Here is a 12,246-nt window from a genome sequence, read left to right on the forward strand (position 1 = left end):
CCGAATCTTTGCCTTTGGTGAACTGCCACAGCTGGTCCCTTCTGCTCTCTCCCACTCACCTCAGGAGTTTTACCAGAGGCATGGAGCCACAGAGTTCTGAAGACGTGGTCACTTGAGGGAAGTGAGGACCATACTGTGGGGTATGGGACTGTGCTGTGCCCTCGTGCAAATGATATCCCTTCCTCCTTGACTGCTACAGCCTCTTCAAGAAGCCAGGCAGGTGGGGGTTGGTGAGAGCAGCTCCTAGTAGCTGAGGTCAGGAAGGCAGCAACTCATAGGCAGGTCCTGGGGACAGACCCTGAGGCTGAGAGCATAGATCTTGCCAGTCCCCAGGTCAGCACTCAGTCTTTCTCTTGGTTCCGCAGGTGACCACGCTCCCCCATACCTTGGTTGAGAATACAGCTCCACCTCGGCAGCGGGTCAGGAAGAGAACCAAAGTGCTTTCTTTGGCCAAGAGGTACTGGGAATTCCTCGAAGGTCCTAACCACAACTGTGGCTTCTCCCACATCAGGCCACACCAAAGCAGAGCTCCTTGGGGCTTCAGAGTGCTCACAGTATTGGGTTTGGGCTCTTCGATTCTTTCCTAAGTGTCTCTACCTTGTAGGTTTCTACGCTTTAAGAAAGAATACCCTACTTTGCAGCCAAAAGAGCCCCCACCCTCCCTGCTAGAGGCTGATCTTACAGAGTTTGATGTGAAGAACTCTCATCTGCCGTCAGAAGTTTTGTACATGCTGAAAAATGTTCGGTAAGATAGTGACTGGGCAGCAGGAGGGTTCTGGCTAGACTGTGTTGCTGGAGGTGTCTCCTTCCGTCCTGGGCTGTCTTTGATTTAGCTTCTCTAGTCAGGGATGGTTGGCAAAGCCTGTCTCCTTTTCACCTCGACACTGCTGGCTTCTGTGCTTCATGGTTGTAGGAGTGGTCAGCAGGGTCAGGGTGCTGTATGTGTGTGGAATCTTGCGGTCAGTTCACCTTTTTAGCTGTTCCTCCCTGTGCTAGTTAGCAATCCAGCAAACTCAAGAGCAAGTGTGAGAAGTGTGTCTAGGGATCAAGAACGGCAGGCTGGGTTTTCCCATCTCTCCTCTCTGTCGTGCTCTCTCTCTTGCCTTTCTTTTTTTTTAAAAAAAAATATTTATTTATTATGTATACAATATTCTGTCTGTATGCCTGAAGGCCAGATGAGGGCGCCAGATGTCTTTACAGATGGTTGTGAGCCACCATGTGGTTGCTAGGAATTGAACTCAGGACCTTTGGAAGAGCAGGCAATGCTCTTAACCACTGAGCCATCTCTCCAGCCCCCTCTCTTGCCTTTCTTGACAGCATGTTACTATGTAGCCTAAGCTGGCCTTCAGTTTACAATCCTATGCCTCAGTTTCCCGAATGCTGAGATCATAGCTGTGTACTATTATGTCTGCTTCATTTTTTTGTTTGTTTTTGTTTTTCAAGACAGGGTTTCTCGGGCTGGCAAGATGGCTCAGCGTTTAAGAGCATTGCCTGCTCTTCCAAAGGTCCTGAGTTCAATTCCCAGCAACCATATGGTTGCTCACAACCATCTGTAATGAGATCTGATGCCCTCTTCTGGCCTGCAGGCATATATGCAAGCAGAATACTGTATACATAATAAATAAATAAATATTAAAAAAAAAAAAAGACAGGGTTTCTCTGTAGCTTTGGAGCCTGTTCTGGAACTCGCTCTGTAGACCAGGCTGGCCTTGAACTCACAGAGATCTGCCTGCCTCTGCCTCCCGAGTGCTGGGATTAAAGGTATGCACCACCACCACCTAGCAGTTTCATTTTTTTTAAAAAGGTACATTATTTTTAATTTTTGAAATTTATTATTATTATCTGTGCACGTGTGTGTGTGATATAAGTGAGGACAGGCACACATGTGTCATAGCTCCTGTGTAGAATTTCAGAGGACAATTTTGTGGAGTTAGTTCTCTCTACTTTTATTTTGTATGGTGGTTCGAATAAGAATGGTCCCTTGCCTAGCAGTGGTGGCGCACGCCTTTAATCCCAGCACTCGAGAGGCAGAGGCAGGTGGATCTCTGTGAGTTCGAGGCCAGCCTGGTCTACAAGAGCTAGTTCCAGGACAGGCTCCAAAGCTACAGAGAAACCCTGTCTCGAACCCCCCCCCCCAAAAAAAAAAACCTCTTATTGACTATGATGCCCGATGAGCTGAACTGGCGTTATAGAGGTCTAGGCCAGTCCTGGTCCTGCTGCTGGTGGGGACAGGGGCCTATATTTCTTACTCTGCCTTCCTTGAGAGCATGTTCTGTAGTATATTCTGTTTGTTGCAGGGTCCTGGGCCACTTTGAGAAGCCATTGTTCCTGGAGCTTTGCAAGCACATGGTCTTTGTGCAGCTGCAGGAGGGGGAGCATGTATTCCAGCCTGGGGAGCCTGACACCAGTATCTATGTGGTTCAGGATGGACGCCTGGAGGTCTGCATCCAAGATGCGGTGAGTCGGGCCAGGTGGGAAAGGGGATGCTTCGAAAATTCTCTGTGAAAAAGTTAATGTAGGACTTTTAAACCTTAGTTCTTTGGTAAAAATGCAGTGTTCAAACACAGCTGCTTTATTTATTTGTTTGTTTGTTTGTTTGTTTGTTTTCTGAGACAAGGTTTCTCTATATAAAAGTATTGACTGTCCTAGAACTCAATCTGTATACCTGGCTGACCTCAAGCTAACAGAGATTTGGCTGCCTCTGCCTCCCAAGAGCTTAGATTAAATGCATGTACCACCATGCCTGGTTACTTTGTTTTTTTGAGACATGGTTTATTACTAGTCTGAACTCAACAAGTAGGCTAGGCTGACTTGCTAGTGAGCCCCAGAGTCCTGCCTGTCTCTTCCCAACATTGGGATTACAGATGCACACCACCAGACCCGACATTTAACATTTTTATTGTGTGTGTGTGTGTGTGTGTGTGTGTGTGTGTGTGTGTGAGAGAGAGAGAGAGAGAGAGAGAGAGAGAGAGAGAGAGGAGATGTGTGTGTGTGTGTGTGTGTGTGCATGTGCATGCATGTGTGAATATGCCCAGGGTGTGCATATGTAAAGGTCAGAGAATAACTTTTGGAGGTTTGTTTTCTTCTTTTACTGTGGAATTTCAGGGATCAAACTCAAGTTCTCAGTCTTGCAGGGCAGTACTTTTAACTGCTGAGCCATCCTGCTGGGCCAAACTTGACATTTTTGGGGAAGTTGGGTGGCGACAGAATCTCACTCTGTGACAATACAATGTTATGAAAATACATGTTACATTTTAAGAGACTGGAACTTTTTCTGGCCCCCTTACAGTCAGAATTAATGATATACCCTAAGGTCACTTAATACCGTACTGATTCTCTTTTGTGCACTTAGCCTGTCTGTTTGGCCTGCCTGTAAGAGGACAATGTGGCAACCAACCTTCCTTGCCTTGGATTCCCATGTATAAACTTTTACAAGCTAAGATAATGCACAGCTGTAATCTTAAATTACGTACTCTTCCTACCCCTGATTCACAAATAATGCTTGTATGTATATATGTTTCGGTAATTCCGGAAACTGCAAATAAAGGTTGAAAGCAACCTTATGAAATGAATATCTGCCATGGTGTTGAAGACTACATGTGAATATCACTTGATAGCATTTATTCACTTGTCTGGGCCAGTTGGAGTCAGTGACTTCAACCCTTGTTAAACTCTGCTAAAGATTTCTGTGACGTATCCCTCCTCCTCCATGTGATGCTTTCTGTACTGTTCAGTAAAAGAAAGAGAAAAGCCCTTTGTTAGGGATAAACAGACACATACAGAGAGGGACAGAGACAGGGACAGACAAATTCAGAAGACAATATTCATGTAGACACAGATTCAGACTCAAACAACTGTAGATGGATTTTTCTTTGGGCCACCAACTCACCAAAAAACAAACAAACAAACAAAAAACCCCAAAACAAACAAAAAAACAAAAAAGCAAAAAAACAACAACAACAAGGAAATTCAGATTATAGAGATTTATTATTGATTATGATTATAGCTCTGCCTATATTTTAGGCTTGTCCCACTAGCTCTTAGAACTTAAATTAACCCATTTCTATTCATCTGTGTATAGCCACATGACTCATGGCTTTTACCTCTCCTCCTGCATGTCTTGTATCCTCTCTGTGTCTGGCTGATGACTCGGCCTTTCTTCCTCCCAGAGCTCTTTCTGTCGAGAAGTCCCGGCTATACCTTCTGACTATTGGCAATTTAGCTTTTCATTAAGCCAGTCACAATGACACATCTTCATATAGTGTAAAGGAATATTCCACTACAGACAGGGATGATAGAAGACACAGAGAGAGAGAAGTAGAGAATTCAGATCTCACTCTGTGTTAAATTACATCAAGAGAAGTATTTTTAATTTCTTCTCCTTAATGCTGCTGAAACTTTTTGGATGCTCTGAAGCTATCATTTATGTGTTCAAGCCAACATGTAGCACTGGCTTGCCTGGAACTCACTATACAGACCGACTGGCCTGAAGTTCCCAGAGGTCTACTTCCTGAGTGCTGGGATTAAAGTTATGAACCACTACCTCTCATCCAATTAGATATTTTTAAAATGCATTTTGAGGATCTAACTCAGATCTCTGTGCTTTTAAGGCAAGCACTTTACTGATTGAGATGTGTTTTCCCTGCCCCCACCTTTTGTTTTGTTTCATTTTGTTTTTCAAGACAGGGTTTTTCTGTGTATCCCTGGTAGTCCTGGAACGCACTCTGTAGACCTCAAACTCAGAGATCTGCCTGCCTCTGCCTCCCAAGTACTGGGATTAAAGGCGTGCACCATCATGCCCAGCTATTATTGTTTCTTAACATTTTTCAAGCTTGTGGTATCTCTTCTTCTCTTCTTTAAAAGATTTATTTTCATTTGTGTATGGGTGTGTATGTGTTACACATGTGTGTGGGTAGAGGTCAGAAGAGGGCATCAGATGCCCTGATTGTGAACCCCCTGATGTGGGTGCTGGTAACCAAACTGGATCCGCTAGAAGAGCAGCCAGTGCTATTCACTGTTGAGCCGTTTTCCCAGCCCTGCTTATGGTATCTCATACTTTTGGCTTTTCTCTGAGCTCAGAGATGAACTCTCATGTGCCAACTGTCCTGGGTGCTGACTGGCCTCTGTGCCCTGTACCGACAGTCCCTGTCCTGATACCTGTGGTTCTGTATCTAAGCGCAGGATGGCACCGAGGTGGTGGTCAAAGAGGTTCTACCAGGGGACAGTGTCCACAGCCTCCTCAGCATTCTGGACGTGATCACTGTAAGTACCACACCCACCCCCCCACCCCCCACCCGCCATAGGAGCCCAAGCATCTCTGGCCTGCCCTCAAGGCCTGTTCTTCCTGTCTTGCTAGACAGTGAGTTGCTTATTGTTAACGGCTGCGTCTCTGTAGTAACACAGTAAGAGGGGTTGTCTAGGATGAGAACAGCTCTCATCCAGTAGTTAAGGAGGTGTCCGTCTGTGGGAACAACTTTGACATTGTATTTTAGGTAGAATGTATTTAGTAGGCTTCAGTGGGCCTTTCTATTTCTTCTTTGTCTGTCTGTCTTTCTGTCTGGTTCAGGATCTTGCTGTGTTAGCCCAGACTTGCCTCACAGTCTTTGTCCCCTCTCGTGGTCCCCAAACACTGGGTTACAAGTGTGTGCTGCTGTGCCAGACATTTTCCACTCTTCGTTTTTTTAAAAAATGGTTTTTCTTCTTTTTTTAATATTTATTTATTATGTATACAATATTGTCTGTGTGTATGTCTGCAGGCCAGAAGAGGGCACCAGACCCCATTACAGATGGTTGTGAGCCACCATGTGGTTGCTGGGAATTGAACTCAGGACCTTTAGAAGAGCAGGCAATGCTCTTAACCTCTGAGCCATCTCTCCAGCCCTTAAAAAATGTTTTTTCAAGACTGTCCTGTAACTCCCTCTGTAGACTAGGCTGGCTTCGAATTCACAGAGATCAGTCTATCTCTTCCTCCTGAGTGCTGGGATTAAAGGCGTGTGCCACCCCCACCCAGCTTTCCTCTTTTTATTCTTTATTGTATTTGTTCACACACAGAAGTGAACAGAATCATCACACCAGCCCGTATGTCTTTCACCAAATGGGACTAAGAGTGTGTGCCTCCATGCCTGGCTAATTACTTTTCTAGTTGCTATGGTAAGAAGAGCTGAGAAAAACAGTTTGGGTAGGTTTTAGGTTTGTTTCTGTTCACCGTTTAAAAGTACAGTCCGTCCTGGTGGAGAAAGCGTGGCGGCAGGAGAGGGGTGTCCACAGTTGGGACACAGAAAGACGAGTACCGGTATACTGCTCACTTTCTCCTTCTTACCATCTGAGAGCTTAGTCTTGGCATAGTGCTGCCCACATCCAAACCTTTCTAGAAGCATTCTTATAGACATACCCTGGAATGTGTTTCTGTGGTGATTCCAAATCTAGTCAACAGTGATGACTAATTATCACCGCTCCATTCTTCTGGACTGTTACTGTGTCTCAGAGCAGCTAATAGAACCTTGTTTGGGTGGATTCAGCACCTGGAGTCCAAGCTTTTGTATAGGATCACACGAGAGTCTTCCTTGGTGGGACCCACTGATGAAGCCCTTAGCTGCGTGCTTGTCACTGAAGCAGCAAATTCCTTGCATACGCGGTGATGTCTTATGTGTCTACACTGCTGCCTATCAGTGAATGCGTTGTCTTATTTGGTGGCCAAGAGGCAGAGATGGGACCCCTGTGTATTGCTGTGTCCCATTTGGCCTGAGTTGGGAAGGTTGCTTGCCTGAGGAAAAGAGACACTCACTTTTGAGCAAGGCAGAATTGCCTGTGAAGACGGATGCTCAGCTTTGAGGAGGCTCCTGACATGGGTGTGCGGGAGAGCAGAGGCTAGCCAGCCTTTCCCCCCCCGAAGCTCAGAGGTAGATATTTTAGCTTTATAGGCTATATTGTCTATCAACAGTGTGTAGATTAGTGAGTGACAGTGTGCCCAAAACACTGTTTCCAAAGCAGGTGATGAGAAGGTTTGAGCCCTGTGGCTGAGATAGGACCAGTGGCTACATGTCAGGGGTTTATGCTGGGTATTTATTTACTCAGGATAGCACAAGACATTCTTGTTGCTGGAAAAGTCCTTGACTCAACTGGTAATTACAAGGATTAATTATGAAAAGAAAAATGCCATTTAAAACCAGGGTCCAGTAGGCATGATGGCACACTCCTTTAATCTCAGCAGTCGGAGGCAGAGACAGGAGCAGAGGCCACAAGCTCGAAGACCTGCTAGCTTGGAGTAAGCTTCACAGAAGCAGAAATAAGACAGATCCTGACTTAACAAGGTGTAAGGAGAGAGTCGATACCCAAATGCTGTTCTCTGACCTCCACGTGCTCACTGCTCTTGTGCTCACACGTATGCTCGTGAATGCACACGCACACACGCATGTATATGGTCCAGGCTGTCACCTGGGGAGTCTATGCAGGAGACAGGACAGAATAAACTGGATACTCCTGGTTCTTTGTGTTTTTGAGACAGTATTGTTCTGAATCTGTCTGCCTCTACTTCCCAAGCACTGAGATTATCATGTCTACCATTCCTAGCAGGCCTCTGTCTTAATCATTGGGATTATGACCATTTATATCCTTTGAGAGAGCAGAGATAAACATCGTGTATTGAATGAAAGCAAAAAAAAGTCCACTGATTCTGTCCTTGAACCTCTTTAAACTCAGAATAAGCCATAAGCAACATAGCAGAGGCAATGAGAATTAGATTAATATTCAGACTTCATTTAAAATCCCAGATTAAGCCAGGAGGTGGTGGCGCATGCCTTTAATCCCAGCACTTGGGAAGCAGAGGCAGGAGGATCTTTGTGAGTTCGAGGCCAGCCTGGTCTAGAAGAGCTAGTTCCAGGACAGGCACCAAAAACTACAGAGAAACCCTGTCTCGAAAATAAAAAAAAAAAAATTAATAAAAAAAAAATAAAATCCCAGATTACCTCCAGAGTGACATTTGATAGCAGAGCCTTTGGAACATCAGAGTCTTTGAAAATGAAGGAATTAAAGCTACTGCTCATAGGTGTGTACTGTGGTGTGAACCTAACCAGTTAATATCTTACAATATAGCAACTAAAAGACCAGCCTGCTAGAGAAAACCCACAAGGTGTGATCACAACAGTAAAAGAGAGATTATAGTATTGTATGATCTTTTCATGGTCAGACATGTAGTTAGCTCAGATAGGGTACCAGTCACAGACCAAAGTAAATATTAAAAATTATTAAAATTAAAACTGCTAAATAAAAAAGCCCAAGTGTAGCTTGCTGAACCAGTGTTGACTTAAGCATGGGAGCATGGATGACCCCTCCCCAAACAGCTGTGTGTTAGTGACTGTTCTTACTGCCATGTCAAGAAGCAATTGAAGGGAGGAAGGGTTTACTTGATTACAGTTCGAGTTCCATCATGGCAGGGAAGACCTGCTGACGGGAGCGGGAGGTAGGGTTCACAAACCTGCTGAGCCCTGTGACTCTGACAGTGGCAGGAGCTCATGCTCACAGCTGATGGGAACGCAGAAGGGCACAGCCACTGTGGAAGACAATCTGGTGTGATTTACTTATCTGGTAGACGTTTTTCTTTGTTTTGATTGATTTTTACAGAGTTAAGGATGCAGATACCGTGTCTCCTAGTAACCCCCCTCCCATATATTCAGCAAGAAATATGCTCACAGAACCCTGTGTGTGTATTATCGCATCTTTATAGTCACTGTGTCTTAGAAGCAGCTCAGCCCCTCGCTGGGGATACAGGAATATGCATGGCAGGCCTAGTGAGTGTTTGAGGACTGTTGTGTAACTGTTTGATGATGGTGATTTCTGCTCTCGGTGACCTTTACAGAAAACACACATGGGTTGTTGAGTTATGCCTTTTTGGCAAGGGGCTATCGACAGGGTGGGATGTTGAAGAACCTGGCCTGAGAGTCTCAGGAAAGAGCATGTAACAGCATTATCCACAACTCCCGTCAGCCAAGCCTTTGCTATGTTTTGCTGTGACAAATTGTGGTTTACGTCAAAATTGCCAGTGTCCACAGTATGTCTGGGAAGAGTGCAGCTGTGTGAGTAGGAGCCAGGCGGGACCCCCAGAAACTTCTGTGGGCTGTGGAATTCCCCAGGAGCTCTCTGGGTCTGCTGTGTGGGACTAACCAAGTCATTGTTGCAGGGCCACACTGCACCCTACAAAACCGTTTCTGCCCGCGCAGCTGTCTCATCCACCATCCTCTGGCTTCCTGCAGCAGCTTTCCAGGGAATTTTTGAGAAATACCCAGAAACTCTGGTGAGGGTAGTGCAGGTGAGTTTCTTTCTAGGTGCCTTTCCTGTCTGCCATGGGCCTTCTCAGGCCCCGGAGCTGGGCACTGGCGTGGATCCCGTTAGAGCCATTTCTGGTTGTGTCGGTTTCTCATTCGGCATTGAGGGTGAATTCAGAGCCTGTAGCCCTGGCTTTGCTGGCAGGATCTTCTGCTGGAGATGTGAATTCTAGGGAGTGCTTTGTGGTCCAGGTCTGTCTTGGTAGTGTGCCTTAGCCCAGCACTCGGGAGGCAGAGGCAGGGGGTTATCTGTAAATTCAGGTCAGCCTGTTCTACGTGGCAAGTTCCAGGCCAGCCACAGCTACATAGTAAGACCATGTCTCAGAAAAGGGGTGGGAAGGACATGATCAAAATATATTATATGAGAAAATTTTTTTCAATAGAAAAAAAGCCTTTTTATTATATTTTTCAAGACAGGGTTTCTCTATGTAGCTCCAGCTGTCCTAAAACTTGCTCTGTAGACCAGGTTGGCCTCAAGCTCAGAGATCTGTCTTCCTCTGCCTTCCGAGTGCTGGGATTAAAGGCATACACCACTATTGCCTGGCTAAAAAAATGTTTTTTAAAAAAAATAGGCATAAATTGGACAGAGTAGTGGCACATGGGTATAATCCCAACCCTTAGAAAAATGAGGCAGAAGGATTGACCTGAGTTCAAGGCCAGCTGGGCTATATAGCTTGTACTAGGGTTGCCAGAGCAGGACTCTGCGTCAGAAAAACACAAAATGGGCTGCCAAGATGCTCAGCAAGTAAGGGACCCTGCTGCCAAGCATGACTACTTGAGTCTGATCCCCAGGACTGGTGTGGTGGACGGAAAGAACCGACTCCTGTGAGTCACTTGTGTCCTGTGGCATGTTCATACCCATATTCATTCACAAAATAGAGAATGCAATGTGGGGGTGAGGGTGGGGGCTGAGGAGGTAGTTTAGTCAGTAAAGTGCTCACCTTCTAAGCATGAGGACCTGAATTTGATCCCCAAAACTCAGTGTGAAAAAGCCGAGAGCATGTGACCTGGGAGGCAAGTGAACCCCTAAGGCTTGTCTGGCCAGCCCAGCCAGATCAGTGAGTCCCAGGTCCCTGTGAGACTCTGTCTCGGAAGCAAACCTCTCTGATGCCTGAGGAGCAACACCTCTGCTCTCCATGCGCATGCTCACACATCTTTTGCTCTTGTTACACACACACACACACACACATGCGTGCACACACACACAGATTAATATTAATAACTCCACAGAAGCTTTAAGACCTCCCATTTCCCAAAAGAAAAAATTTAAATTTCTTACAAAATATTTTAGAGTAATTTTAGATTTACAGACAGTTTGAAAACACTGCCTGATTCCTCTCTGTCCCACATTGTCCCTCACGTTAGCTCCCTGCTGCACAGTGGTGGCTTGTTGGGCCCTGGAAAATGTGAGCTGTGGCCTGTACTGTGGGTCAGCAGGAGTTGCTGTGGGCGGCTGGGGCCCAGGCTCACTCGTCCCACCTCTGTGTCTTGCAGATCATCATGGTCCGGCTGCAGCGGGTGACTTTCCTGGCTCTACACAACTACCTGGGGCTGACTACAGAGCTCTTCAACCCTGTGAGTGCAGGCCTCCTACATTGCCTTCTGTCAGGATGCTGAGGCTCTCGCCAGGACAGCCCTGCCTGTGCCAACCAGTGCAGCTGTCGGCAAGCAGTCCTGGTTGTGGGTCTGCACTCTGAGCAGTGGTGGTGGGCTGAGTGACTACGACAGACAGTCAGGATTTGGGGCGTATAGGCTTGTCAAGCTTTTGATGTGTTAGCTTGCTTTGTTGCTTGCCAGTAGTCCTGTTGTACCCCTAAGAACAGAATCTGAGTGCCCAGGTCCTGAGACTGTGGGCTGGGCCTTCACTCCTTTCCACCTGTCCCTCTTACTAGTTCTTGTCTCTATGTCCTGCCCTTGACATAACACTGAACTGAGCTAACACTAGACTGTGACTTGGAAGGTGTGGGGTATTGCCAAGGGTTCCAAGGCCTTGAATCTTCACTTTTGTACCTACTGTTAAAAACCTGGCCAATCATAGCCTGTGAAATGGGACAAAACTGGTTCTCACCTTAGAAGGGCTCGATAGCAACTGTTCTATTCCTGTACCTGAAGCAAGGGCAGAGGAAGTCACTGTGAAACATACAAGTGACAGCCACAGAAGTCCTGGCAGCTGGTAAGAAGTGCTTGGTACCCACGAGTTATCATTTCTTTTTTCTTTTTCTCTTTCTTTATTTCTTTTTTTTTTTTTTTTGAGACAGGGTTTCTCTGTAGCTTTGGAGCTTGTCCTAGAAACTAGCTCTTGTAGACCAGGCTGGCCTCAAACTCACGGAGATCTGCCTTCCTCTGCCTCCCAAGTCCTGGAATTAAAGGCGTGCGCCACCACTGCCCAGTGAGTTATCATTTCTTTGGTTATATTTTAGAGTTTGTCATACTCAGTATTTAGGGAATATTCTTTTTTTTAAAAAAAGATTTATTTATTTATTATGTATTCAATTCTGCCTCGATGTATGCCCGCATGCCAGAGGAGGGCGCCAGATCTCAGTACAGATGATTGTGAGCCACCATGTGGTTGCTGGGACCTCTGGAAGAGCAGCCAGTGCTCTTAACCACTGAGCCATCTCTCCAGCCCCTATTCTTTTATGTTACAAGATTTTTCCTACGAATGAAGAATTGAATATTCTATCATGTTATTCTATCATGTTATCTATTAGTGAAGAGTTGACTACATAGGCTATTATTTTGGCTGTATGAAGAGTTTGTATGTATGTATGCTCTGAATGTATACAGAACCTAAGAGAAGAACATGCCGAGCCTCAACAAGCTCATCCTCTCTGAACTGCCTGGGTCCTGTAGTGTCTGCTGTTGTCCTCATAATTGATAAATGTTGCACTCTCTAATAGCATGTTTATAGGGAACCAGGGGATTC

At 45.8% G+C, this 12,246-nt stretch overlaps 1 protein-coding gene across 3 annotated transcripts in view; it reads left to right on the top strand.

Annotated features, from left to right (window-relative positions):
• The window catches only part of Pnpla7 (patatin like phospholipase domain containing 7), a 73,095-nt gene that overhangs the window by 4,506 nt on the left and 56,343 nt on the right, over positions 1-12,246 (top strand). For 2 of the 3 annotated variants that reach the window (XM_041674414.1, XM_041674415.1), the window contains exons 5-10: positions 366-457; positions 605-745; positions 2,298-2,457; positions 5,182-5,262; positions 9,176-9,304; positions 10,815-10,895. In XM_041674414.1, the coding sequence (XP_041530348.1) occupies positions 366-457; positions 605-745; positions 2,298-2,457; positions 5,182-5,262; positions 9,176-9,304; positions 10,815-10,895 (684 nt within the window). The remainder of the gene's footprint in view (positions 1-365; positions 458-604; positions 746-2,297; positions 2,458-5,181; positions 5,263-9,175; positions 9,305-10,814; positions 10,896-12,246) is intronic. The other variant, XM_041674416.1, reaches the window with a different exon arrangement.

Source organism: Microtus oregoni, unplaced genomic scaffold, assembly GCF_018167655.1.
Source record: "Microtus oregoni isolate MIOR12 unplaced genomic scaffold, Mior012 000025F_ref0000491, whole genome shotgun sequence".
NCBI lineage: Eukaryota > Metazoa > Chordata > Mammalia > Rodentia > Cricetidae > Microtus > Microtus oregoni.